At 43.4% G+C, this 13,628-nt stretch overlaps 1 protein-coding gene across 1 annotated transcript in view; it reads left to right on the forward strand.

Annotated features, from left to right (window-relative positions):
• The window catches only part of LOC138285856 (transient receptor potential cation channel subfamily V member 1-like), a 342,258-nt gene that overhangs the window by 319,606 nt on the left and 9,024 nt on the right, over nt 1-13,628 (forward strand). Inside the window, exons 12-15 of the mRNA XM_069226332.1 lie at nt 1,251-1,416; nt 7,379-7,445; nt 9,483-9,793; nt 10,593-10,720. Of these exons, the coding sequence (XP_069082433.1) occupies nt 1,251-1,416; nt 7,379-7,445; nt 9,483-9,793; nt 10,593-10,720 (672 nt within the window). The remainder of the gene's footprint in view (nt 1-1,250; nt 1,417-7,378; nt 7,446-9,482; nt 9,794-10,592; nt 10,721-13,628) is intronic.

Raw genomic sequence — 13,628 nt, forward strand, 5'->3', positions numbered from 1 at the left:
GCTAAATCCACAGAACTATGGATGAAAAAAGCACAATAGCAAAACAACTATTTTTCCACAGGGAGCATTTTTCCAATGGAGAGGCCCATTGTAACAGCCCTGATATGTAGTGGGAACCCTGCCCTATCTGACCCTGAAAAGGCACTTATTCATGCCTTACATAGAAGAGTTGTCCATGCCTTTCAGGCTGAGAAATTACTAACTGCATTAAGTTTGTATTTTTAGGCTAAACGTTTGGTGATTACGATGTTGACAATTTAAAGTTATTTAAATTTCCTCCTTTGAAAGTATTTTCTATGACCATTTTATAACAAACATGATTCATTTATTTTAATATTTTTTCACTGAAACCTTTCTAGCACCAACAACATTACCCTTCTCTGATGACGTGATCCCTTTCTTGTTCAATCGATTGCAAAGTCAACATATTATTATATAGCTCTAAAAGATTTGGCATGAACAATTGGCGCAACCAATATTTTAAAAAAATCTACAAATAGACAAATGCCATTGTTGTGCCTGTGCCTCTGACTTTCAAAGTAAAAAAAAATCTAATTCAGATCACTTATTTTACTTTGTTGTCCATCTTTCAAAAGAATCTCACTGGCTCCTTGTTTCCCTAACATGACACTTTGTAAAGAAAAAACATTATCCTGTATTGTCCCTAGACTTATTTGCAACTCATTGTTGCGTGGATAATACATATACATAAGCTATTCAGCACATCTGAGACATATAACATATTAAATGTAGTACATCCCTCCCTTCATAACTGCTGAGTTTAGACTACGCTATAGAAATATAAAGTTATTACCACCCTTGGTTAATCTGCATATACTGTAACAGCTCTTCATAAAGAGTGATAAAATAGAATAATTTTCTGCTCAATCTTCGTTAGAAAATATGTCAATTATTTCCAGTCATCTTATGTAGATCAGAAGGTGAAACATCTATATTCTTATGATGGAGTTAATATTAAACATGTTGACATGGAGTACTCGTGGAGGGTCTATATGTTGGTAGCCCTTAGTTTAGTTCTTGAATTAGTTACCCATTGATTGATTTATTGATTGATTACAGGTATATAATGCACATAATATTGAATGAAGTTGCTGACACATATTCTGAAAATCAAACTTAGTTTGCAGTCTCTGCTACTATTACTCGAGAGACGGAAATCATAGTGCAAAATGCAGACTGTTTATTTAATTTATGATGATAAAATTATATTCATTTGGTCTCCCTTCTAGCTTTCTGCAGTCAGTGATACTCCTGTGCTCTGGCATCATCTACTTGACAGGTTACGAGGAGTATGTAGCCCCCATGGTTTTGGCTCTGGTGCTTGGTTGGATAAACCTGCTCTACTACACTCGCGGCTTCCAGCAGACAGGTATCTACAGTGTCATGATACAAAAGGTGAGTACAACTCAGAATTACTTGGATCTCAAGAATTTAGGTAGGATGCAATGCTTGGGCCAGAGAAGGGGAGAATAACTTACCCCTTCCTGAATTGCATTGATACATCAATGGTGTTAGAAATGGGGTCTTTTGTTGGCAGTTAGGTTACCCCCTGCCCAAGCAAGGACCCTCACTCTAGTCAGGGTAAGTCACACACAATCCAAATTACCCTGTGCCCACCCTCTGGTAGCATGGCACTGAGCAGTCAGGCTTAACATAGAAGGCAATGTGTGAAGTATTTGTGCAATAAATCATAGAATAACACCATATAGCACCACAAAAATACACCACACAGTGTTTAGAAAAATATATAATATTTAGCTGATAAAATGTAGGTCAAAACGATTAAAATGCAATAAGTAAATGTTGAGATATCACTGTAAAAGTGATATAAAGTTTCAAATCTTTGAAAAACAAATAAATGTTTCTTAAAAACCTTAAAAACAATAAAGGTCTCTTGCAAGCACAAAGTACCTGGTTTGCGTTCAAAATCTCCACAAGGGACTGCAGAGGAGGCGTTGCGTGGAAAACAGTGAGGTGTGTGTCGGTTTCGCCACTTCGCACACCGACTTGCGTTTTTGTTTTCCACGCAGGGGAAGGCTTTGCGTCAATTTCCGGTGCGCTGACTTGGTTCCTCTTCTGGTTGCGGTGTTTCCTGGCACCCCGGGGATGGTGCGTGAAGTCCTGGGCTTGCAGAGCAAAGTCACAAGCGCTGCGTCGATCCAGTAGGTGTTGCGTGGAAATTTCTTCCGCACGGCAGGGGCTGCGTCGATTCCTCTCTGGAAGTCGGGCTGCATAGTTCCGGGTCGGCTGTGCGTCGATGTTCCGGTTGCAACACAGACGCTGGGTCGATCTTCTCCTTGCGAAGTCAGGCTGCTTCATTACGGTTCGGCATGCAGGAGTGAAGTCTTTTTGGTCCAGAAACTTCAGGGAACAGGAGGCAAGCTCTATCCAAGCCCTTGGAGAGCAATTCTCAGCACCACCAAATAGCAGCAAGGCAGCAAGGCAACAGTGAAGCAGCAGTCCTTCACAGAAAAGCAGTCCCAGAGAGTCCTTTGGGAACCCAGGCAGTTCCTCTTTGCAGGTCTGGTTCAGGGATTCTTCACCAGCAGGTTTCTTGTCCAGAAGTGTCTATGAGGTAGAATGTCTACCTCAAGAAGTGCCTAAAGTCTGTGGTTTTGGGTCTTCTTCTTATACCTTTTTTGGCCTTTGAAGTAGGCTTACTTCAAAGAAAAGTCTCACTTGTTTGTGAAATCCTGCCTTGCCCAGGCAAGGCCTCAGACACACACCAGTGGGTTGGAGATTGCATTGTGTGAGGACAGGCACAGCCCTTTCATGTGCGAGTGACCACTTCTCCCCTCCCTCCTAGCACAGATGTCTCATCAGAATATGCAGGCTACACCGAGCCCCCTTTGTGTCACTGTCTGGAGAGAGGTGCAAACAGCCCAACTGTCAAACTAACCCAGACAGGAAATCCACAAAAGGGCAGAGTCACAAAACTGGTTCAAGCAAGAAAATGCCCACTTTCCAAAAGTGGCATTTTCAAACACACAATCTTAAAACCAACTTTACTAGAAGATGTATTTTTAAATTGTGAGTTCAGAGGTCCCAAACTCCACATGTCTATCTGCTCCCAAAGGGAATCTACGCTTTAATCATATTTAAATGCAGCCCCCATGTTAACCTGTGGAAGAGATAGGCCTTGCAACAGTGATTACCGAATTTGGCAGTATTTCACCGTCAGGACGTATAAAACACATTAGTATATGTCCTACCTTAACCATACACTGCACCTTGCCCATGGGGCTATCTAGGGCATACCTTAGGGGTGTCTTATATGTAGGAAAAGGGACGGGTTAGGCCTGGCAAGTGGGGATACTTGCCAAGTCGAATTTACAGTTTAAAACTGCACACACGGACACTGCAGTGGCATGTCTGAGACATGATTATAGGGCTACTTATGTGGGTGGCACAACCAGTGCTGCAGGCCCACTAGTAGCATTTGATTTACAGGCCCTGGGCACCTCCAGTGTACTTTACTAGGGAGTTGCGAGTAAATCAAATATGCTAATCATGGATATACCAATCAACTGTACAATTTACACAGAGAGCATCTGCACTTTAGCACTGGTTAGCAGTGGTAAAGTGCTCTGAGTTCTAACACCAACAAAAACAGATCAGGAAAAATAGTAGGAAGGAGGCAAAACGTTTGGGGATGACCCTGCACAGATGGTATCAATGGCACAGGGTGAGCTCAGTCATGAAGCAGACTGATAGCACAACTCATACTTCAGAGCATCTCAGGAATCCAAGATATAACTAGTAAGTTAGCATTAACAGCATCCAATAAAAAGAGTAGAAATCATCCTTCCCTGTTTTGCATTTCTACAGAGAAGGTATATGTGCCACAAACTGAAGTAAATCATGATACATTGTGATGGAAGAGCTCACACTTGTAAGGGCAGCAGGAATCCAGGGGCCATATCACATATAGGGTGCATTGTCCCACTTGTGACCGTGTGCCCTATTATGAGCAGTACAACATTCACAGTGCAGTGACCAATCCGTGCCTGCAATGTGGTGAGCAGCAGTGGTGACAGGTGGACTTGCAGCTTGATGCTGCGTCCAAAGAGTGCTCTCAGGGGACGAAGTAACTGTGCGCCACTTGTGTGTGGCACACCATGAGTGTGCCTCTGACCTCTTTGTGCCTCTTCGGTAATATAGCATGGGCACAATTTCAAAGGATTCCATCATTTAAATGGGGCCACATCCTATCACAAATGAGGGCACACCCCGGTATCTTATCAGCACAAATTGAGGTCCAGTGGAAACTATATTACACAATTTGGTCCCAAGCATCTGTGCCTCTTTCTGTATTACCTTGTACACAACGGGTGCAAAAAGTGGACCCAAACATCTGTTGTGCCCCACCACACTGTGTACAAGGCAGCACCAGGAAACAAGGTTTGCATTGATGCCATCCATGTTACAGAGTACAACTCATCCCTCTTTGGATCTTCAGAAACGAGGAGAGTGATAGGCATTGAGCACTGAGATCAATCCTTGTGTAGCTAAAAGACAGAATGTGTATATTTTTATATGTCAAGCATAAAAGGCAGGGACAGCTTGGAAGGATAGAGGTCATTCAAAACATAGAGGGTGCGAGATGAGTACACCTTATCACTTCATGGATGTCAGGAATCCATGGCGGTGATGTGTGTGTCAAGGACTAAGGCTGGCCACGATAACAATGGATAGTAGAAATCACAGCTCCTTGGAAATCACGAATGAGGGGAAGGGACAAGTAATATACCTCATCCCTCACTGGACTGCAGAAACCCAGGATAGTGATAGCAGGGAAGAACTGTGGCCTAGCATGATAGAGAAGGAATGTAGAAATCACAGATCCTAGGATCACAAGAATCCAAGGCAGTGACAGGCTGAAAAGATTGAGGCCAGAGGTAAAATAGAAAGTGAGTACCACTCTCCATCCCTGGGGCGTACGATTTCAAGAAAGGGCAGTCAGGAAGGATTGTGAACAGTCATTCCAAATAAAATGAGTATGATTTATATCGATAAGAGTCTTAAAGAACCAGAGAATTTATATCATAGCCACTTGTGTCACACAGTTGCTTCATTGCAGCTTTCTAGCCATTCCCCTAAAGTGCTTAAGAAACATCAAAAATTCAAGGACAAACTCTTTGGGGGTTAGGGGGGCTTAGGACTTTATTTCAAAATACTACATATTGGTTATAACTTCCCCATACAAAACTATTGAAAATGTACAATTTCACACATTCATATTTAGGACTCTGTTCAACGTTCTTCTGCGTAATCCACAAGTTAATATAATCTTACCAATGCCTCATGTGCAAAACAGTAAAAAGAATAGCCTGGAGTAAGAGAGGAGAGGGAGATTACACCTCTGGTTTAGTGGCGGCAGCTTTGATGATTTCTAGTGTGGCTGTGTGACTGGTTGAGTTAGTATGTGTCTTGTATCTTCAGCACTGTCACCTGATTCATTTCTACATGCTTCAGTAAACTTAGGATGCATATGTGGTGCTTTTAGAAGGTGCTGTGAAACCTAACCACTTATACAATTACTTTGAAACTACTACTAAAACATGCAATCCATCAAATCAAAATGAAGATACACCTCCCTTCCACCTGCCCAACGTCCCTCAAAATAGCCTGTCCCTCAAATACCACTCCTTTGTCCATGAAAGAATCCAGTTCATGGTATGAGGGGTAAAGTGCCAGCTCACTGTACCAGCCGTTTCATCCCTGCCATTTTATTTTGTCCCGCAGGCTACACCACATTTTTAGTTTTCAACTCAGTGTGAAGGTTCCATAAACCCAGGAACGCCCCAAACTGGAGTCCACACCTGTAGTCTCGACGGGCCTCTTCCCTTGAGACTTTAACCAAGCTCCTGGCTAGGCAGGTGGCAGGATTGATATAAATTTAGGGTGCAATATCTGCACTCAGAGATCTACTGACATTTGTAAATTAAGGGGCACATATATGTACCATTTTTCCTGTCGTGAATGGCTCAATTCGCAGAATCGGACCGTTTGTGACAGGAAAAAAACATTTCGGTATGTACATACCCTATTTTGAGATTCGGTAATATATTTACCAAATCGCAAAATAGGTTGGCGAGTCGCAATTAGGAAGGGGCGTTCCCTTCCTAATTGTGAGTCGCAGCGCGATGTAGCATTGGGCCAGATGTATCAAACATTTTTGCAATCGCAAACGGCCCAGTGGGCCATTTGTGATCACAAAAATGCGTTTTGGTATGTAACAAGTCCAATTTGCGATGCGGTAACTTGTTACTGAATCACAAACTGGATTTGAGACTACATACCCATTCGGTATTAGGAAGGGGCATGTCAAGGGCGTCCCTTCCTAATACGGAATCGCAGAGGTATGTATGATTGTTTTGTGACTGTGAATTTGGTCGCAGAACAATCGCAGTTACCACCTACTTCAAGTAGGTGGTAACCCATTCGCAAAGGGGAAGAGGTCCACAAGGGACCACTGCCTGCTCTGAATTTTTTTTTGTTTTTTAAATGCATTTAGTTTTGCTGGAATGAAAACGGGCTGCATTTAAAAAAAAAAAATCCATAATTTAAAAGCAAACACAGCCATGGTGGTCTGCTGTCTCCAGCAGGCCACCATCCCTGTGAAGGCGGCCATTCCCAATGGGGTCCCAAATTGTGACCTACCTCATGAATATTCATGAGGTAGGTCATTTGCAACCCCATTGCGAATCGCAAATAGTGTAAAGTACACCTTTGTACATAAGGTTTTGCGGCTCGCAATTTGCGACTCGCAAACGAGTCACAAATTGCGAGTTGCAAAACTGGGGGTCGTACATCTGGCCCTAAGTGCTGGTAATAGGCGCTCCAAGTTTTTAATTTTCGTTTCAAAAAGATTATCTGAAATTGCTTTTGCGATAATTATTGTGAACATGGGGACGAGTGCAGATTGAAGACAATGAATATCTCCTTGGCTACACAAGTCATTAGGGTTGCTGTTAGAGGAATGCAACTCTCTTCTGTATCAAAGGTATTCCTGGTAGGTACTCCGAGGATCTGTGTTATGGGGTGAGTAGAAGCGATAACCTCTTCCTTAAGCAGTCCCTTGGCAGCATATCTTGGACCCTGATAACTTAGTGGCTTCCTAGACAGTGCAGCCTCCATCTCAAATTAGCATACAATCTTAACTTGGCATTGTTGTGATTAAATTGGTGCCCAATCCATTTGGTTAATTACACTTGCCTTTTGGGTGTTGTGTGTTTCTTTGATCATTGTTTATTCTCACATTGTCAGTGCCCTGAAGTGAGCATGAACCATTTTTGTGCATTGCATGTCACACAAAATAAAACAGCTTTACAGCAATAGTCGTCTTCTTTTTCAGACCATTTTACGAGATATCCTACGCTTCCTGATGGTGTACATTGTGTTTCTCTTCGGCTTTGCAGCAGGTAAGGAACAACTTGATGTTATTTTAGACATTGGTTAATGCTATTTATTTATTTATCTATTTGCAAAGTGTTGGTATGTGATTGCCAACTCCTACTGCTAAATAATAGTGAAGGCAACAGTCCATGTTGATTCCTTGTCTCCATCCTGCCTGGTACCTCAATCGAAGTCGTGCAGAGTTGTATCACCAATCATTTCAGCTTTGATGTTCGGGTTGGTCACTGGCAGTAGGGTAAAAACACCTGATGAGTGGCTTCTGTATATTCTGTTTCTCTGTTCTGTTCTTCGACCAAAACGTTCAAACGGGTAGAATTCACATGACGTGACAGAGAAAAAAGACAAGTCACCACAAAGGCGGGGATTAGGGTGGGTAAGAGGGAGCCAGCGAGTGAGAGAGAAAGAGGCAGAGAGGGAGAAACAAAGAAAAAGAGAAGGTGAGAAGAAGAGAAAACAGTGGAAGGAGCGATCAAGAACAGGGGCGGTTCCTCCGTCTGGGCCAGATGTATCATTTTTTACAATAGCGATTACCTAATTGTGATTTTTAGCGAATCACAATTAAGTAATCGCTATTGGAATGTATGAAACTCCAGGAGTTTCCTACCGCGATTCACAAAGGCTCGCAAATCAACCTACCTCATTAATATTCATGAGGTAGGTCGCAATTTGCAAGCCATTGCGAATGGCTACAATCATAGGGATGGTGGCCTGCTGGGCTCAGCGGATACCATGTCTGTGATTGCTTTTCAATAAAGCAACTTTTTTTTAAATGCAGCCCGTTTTCCTTAAAGGAAATAGGGATGCGTTTAAAAATGAAAAATGAAAAGTTGTCTTTTCATTTTTAAGAGCAGGCAGTGGTCCGTGGGACCACTGCCTGCTCTTAAAAAAAGTATTTGCATGCATTCACAAAAGGACCCCTTCCCCTTTGTGAATGGGTTACCACCTACTTCAAGTAGGTGGTAACTGCCATTGTTTTGCGACCGCATTCACGGTCACAAAACAATCATACATACCTCTGCAATTTGGTATTAGGAAGGGACGCCCCTTCCTAATACCGAATCGTAGACACAAATCCAATTTGCGATTCAGTAACAAGTTACCAAATCTCAAATTGGGCTTGTTACATACCAAAACGCATTTTTGCGATCGCAAAAATGTTTGATACATCTGGCCGTAAGAGAAGAAGAGCATTGCCCCACCTGCTACGGGCGCGGCAGGCAAAAATAAATAAAATGGCATAATAATGCATCTTATTTTCCTACCAGTGTGCCCTATCTACAGCGCAAGTGTGAGGGGATGGGAGGGGCTAAATCCTGCAATTGCAGGAACACCGCTGCCCCTTTCAGTGCGCATGTTGGTTTGGCTGGTTGACTAGCTGCAACCAGCCTGACGTGCACCTTAGATCTAGCAATCCCAGGGCTGTCAAACTGCTGGGGGATTGCTGGCACAGGCTCCTAACCACAAAATGAGCACAGGGTTAGCCTGCTCTCACAAATCCAGGAGCTGCTCTCATGCTGAAAACAGCATGGGAGCAGCTTCAGAATTGGTTGGATTTGCGTTTACACTGAGCAGGACGGAAATCTTTCCATTCTTGCTTGTGGACGCCAGAGAAGTGCCACACCAGAGGCGCAAATATGATGAGTTTGCACCATTGCGCCCCACCATATATTTGTCCTGCAGGCCACCACTGATCAAGAGAAAACATAGATGGACAGAAGAAAGAAGAAGAGAACAAAATTCTGCTGTAAGAAATCGCAGATTTGTCAGAAACGTCTTGCATGGTTGTGACACTTTGAAAGACTCAATTCTTGGTTGCCTTAACTGTTAAGAAACACCTGTTAACCCAATATAGCATAAATTATTATAACTGGCTTTAACTGAATCGCATTATTGGTCTGACAGAGACAAACACAGCCACAAATTAAACAGCAAATATACAGTCAAACACATGTAAAAACAAATATATACGCACACCAATGCATACACATTGAATACAATGTGTGCACGGTACTGACTGCCGAAAAATGAATCCTGTTTTTCAGCTCTAGTCACGTTGACTGGTGAGCCACCTGCAGAAGCAAAAAATGTGACCACAACAGAGGGCACTGAAGACTCAGAAGGACGCGGCACTTATGGGGGTCTTCACTTCGCCCTATTGGAGCTCTTCAAGTTCACTATCGGCATGGGTAACTTGGAATTTAATGAGAACCTGAAGTACAAGCACTTCTTCTTGTTCTTGCTCATCCTCTATGTGGTGTTGACCTACGTCCTGCTGCTGAACATGCTGATCGCCCTCATGAGCGAAACTGTCAACAAAATCTCCAATGACAGCAAGAGTATCTGGAAGCTTCAGGTTTGTGATGTAACAGCAATTGCTGGTCACCATAACTTAGACAAGAGAGCAGTAATTTGATTGCAATGTGTAATGGAAGATGGCTCAGGTCCATGTGAACGCTTCACCACATTTCACCTATGGCTCCTGCTTATGTGTGGCTCTTCCATGATCAAATATATCTTTGGTATCGGCCGCAGAGAACAGACAGCCTTCTCTTAAGTTCAGGCTTCAAGACATAGGAATTGGCAGACACATGAGCATTTCAGGTCTTTACACTTAGCCTCAATGCTTCTCAACTTTATCTTCTCCAAATATTTTGTAACACTTTTATTTTTGTTTTCCAAGCTTCAATTGTAGCCTACACTGGAGGCATGTATATAAAAAGTGAAAAGAAAATCAGGTCAGGTTAATTTTAATATTTCTAAGTCTGTTCCCAGCAAAATTGTGGAAAACGTTTGAAAGGTAAGTATGTTTGCGCTGAAATGGGAAGGATGAATTTCACTTTGTAGAAACTAACCTTGAGAAGGAAGGAGGCCATAAATGTATAATCTCTGGGAAAAAGGCTTTGAAAAGAGAGAACTGAAGATATGCCACCATTTTGAAGAAGCTGAAACTGAGTATCCTGGAACATTTTATGACCTAGGGTGAACTTTCCTGAAAGCCCAGGCTTGTCACATGGTTTGGTATCATGCAGGAGGCAGCCACAAACAGTGTACAACACATTGGGGGCTTCAGGAAAAATAAAATGCAGCCTACAAATCTATCTGCACCTGACTTCCCCAAACCTGACCTTACTAAACCAGACTTTCTTTCTCAGAGAGCCATGACTGTCCTGGACATTGAGAAAAACTTGCCGCAGTTCCTGCAGGACAAGATGAGGTCTGGCATTGATATGAACGTGGGAAAGACTCCTGATGGCGACATTGACAAACGGCGGTGCTTTAGGTAACTAGCAAAAGCCCAAACAGTTATTAGAATAGGCAATTTATTTAAACCATCCTAGTCCTATGCCCTGAAGGGACTTAAAGAAGCAAAAGGGTTCTGTGTGCTCAATACAGTGTTTAGTGCACTTATCTTGAGATACATCAGGCGAGACAGCAAGTGTTTTACTCAGCTGCATGCTTTCTAATATGACTATGTGATGTTGCGCCAGTTCAGCGCTTCAAGAGGAATGTGAGGCATAGTTGTTTATTAATTCTCATAGGTAACTGGATGAAATGCGAATTTCTATTGGTTTACATGCACGCTTGCAGCAAACTACAGGGACAACAAGCTCGGTTGCGTTTTCATTCAACAAAAAATTGAGCACTTAACATCACTGGTGCAAAAGCTTACGTTGCTGTTCCTTTAGTAGGAGGAGCCTGTACAGTATCTACCTGCACATAAAATAATGTGCATACAGTGTGAGCATGGTAACAGTGATACACCACCCTGCTAGGGTTTTTTTGTGTCTGAACCCGGAGGCAGGCTGTTGGACTTTTTTGCTTCTGCAGGGTCATCCCCAATCTTTTTGCCTCCTGCCTCCGATTTTTTTCTGACCTGTTGCTGTTGTTTTTTTAACTCTGAGCACTTTACCACTGCTAACCAATGATAAAGTGCATATGCTCTCTGTGTAAATTGTATTGGTAATTGGCTTATCCATGATTGACATATTTGATTTATCAGTAAGTCCCTAGTACAGTGCACTAGAGCTGCCCAGGGCCTGTAAATCAAATGCTACTAGTGGGCCTGCAGCACTGGTTGTGCCACCCACATATGTAGCTCTGTAATCATGTCTCAGACCTGCACTGTAGTGTCTGTGTGTGCAGTTTTAACTGTAAATTCGACTTGGCAAGTGTACCCACTTGCCAGGCCTAAACCTTCCCTTTTCTTACATGTAAGCCACCCCTAAGGTAGGCCCTAGGTAGCCCTAAGGGCAGGGTGCAGTGTATGGATAAGGTAGGACATATAGTAATGTGGTTTATATGTCCTGACAGTGAAATATTGCTAAATTCGTTTTTCATTGTTGCAAGGCCTGTCCCTCTCATAGCTTAACCTGGGGGCTAACTTTAAATATGATTAAGGTGTAGATTCCCTTTGGGAGCGGATGGACATGTGGGAGTTTGGGGTCTCTGAGCTCACAATTTAAAAATACATCTTTTAGTAAAGTTGATTTTAAGATTGTGCGTTTGAAAATGCCACTTTTAGAAAGTGAGCATTTTCTTGCTTATACCATTTCTGTGACTCTGCCCTGTTTGTGGATTCCCTGTCTGGGTCAGTTTGACAGTTGGGCTGGTTGCACCTCACACTAGACAGTGACACAAAAGGAGCTGGGGTGTAGTCTGCATTTCCTGATGAGCCATCTGTGCTAGAAGGGAAGGGAGGAGTGGTCACTTACACCTGAAAGAGCTGTGCCTGTCCTCACACAATGCAGTCTCCGACCCCTTGGTGAGTGTCTGGGGCCTGGCCTGGGCATGGCAGGATTTCACATTCCAAAGAGACTTTACTTTGAAGTAGGCCTACTTCAAAGGAGAAACTGGGTATAAGAAGGGCACCCAAAACCACAGACTTTAGATCACTTCTGGACATCATTAGGAACCTCTGCCTGGAGAAGAGCTGAAGAGCTGAGGAGAAGTGCTGCCCTGCCTGTGACTGTGCTTTGTGGAGCTATCCGGCAGTTGCTGCTTCTGCCAGAGTAAGAGGGAAAAGACTGGACTTTGTGTGCCTTCCATCTTGTGAAGAAATCTCCAAGGGCTTGATTTAGAGCTTGCCTCCTGTTGTTTGAAGTCTCAGGGACAGCAAAGACTTCTCTCTGCCAGCACCGGGAGTCTCTGGAGAGACTCCTGCTTTGACAAGTGGTGCCCTATCCAGTCCCTGGGCCCTTGAAAGGAACGCTGGTGTAAATCCAAGAAAATCGACTTCGGACGACTTCGGACCGACGCCGCTGCTGAATCCGGTGACGCCGCCTGCACCCGATGCCGTGACCTTCGCTGGAACGCGACGCTCTTCGCAGGCCCGACGCCACTGCAGCCCCGCTGAAGTCCACGACTCCGTGGAAGTCGCCGCACCACGTCGTGACCGATGCCGCTCGAAGTGCGCTGTTTCAACGTTTCGCACCTACGCTGCGATCCCAGACTTTGCGCATCGACTTGTTTTCACTCTTCACCAAAGGTACTGTATTTGGGGGTCTACACGACTCCGTGCCCGGCAGCGCTGGTGTCGGCTTGTTGGGAACGACTCCGTCACGACGCCGTATTAACACCTCATCGAAGCATTTTTGTTTCTAAGCGCTATTTTTGAGTTTAATCTTTAAAAATTCATAACTTGACTTGTATATTGTGGATTTTTGTCGTTTTGGTCTTGTTTTGTTTAGATAAATATTTCCTATTTTTCTAAACTGGTGTTGTGTCATTTTTTAGTGTTTTCATTAAGTTACTGTGTGTGATGGTACAAATAATTTACACCTAGCACTCTGAAGTTAAGCCTACTGCTCTGCCAAGCTACCAAGGCGGTAAGGAGGGGTTAGCTGAGGGTGATTCTCTTTTACCCTGACTAGAGTGAGGGTCCTTGCTTGAACAGGGGGTAACCTGACTGTCAACCAAAGACCCCATTTCTAACACAGGCACTTCCAGTTACCATAGTTAACAGGTACTGATTACCATGGCCAAGTAGGCACATAGAGCAATGCATTGAATTTCAATAACTTCTAAAATATGTCATTTGCCCTACCTTTTCTTACGTTTATACCCTTGTCTATCGCTCTCCCAAAAAAGGCCATAGGACTGTGTGGAAAAAGTTGCTCCTAATCAAGGTAATCGGTGTGTGGATCGCTGACCGATCTATTACCTTTACAAAGCATTTCACGCAATATTAA

Source organism: Pleurodeles waltl, chromosome 3_1 (genome assembly GCF_031143425.1).
Source record: "Pleurodeles waltl isolate 20211129_DDA chromosome 3_1, aPleWal1.hap1.20221129, whole genome shotgun sequence".
NCBI classification, from domain to species: Eukaryota; Metazoa; Chordata; class Amphibia; order Caudata; family Salamandridae; genus Pleurodeles; species Pleurodeles waltl.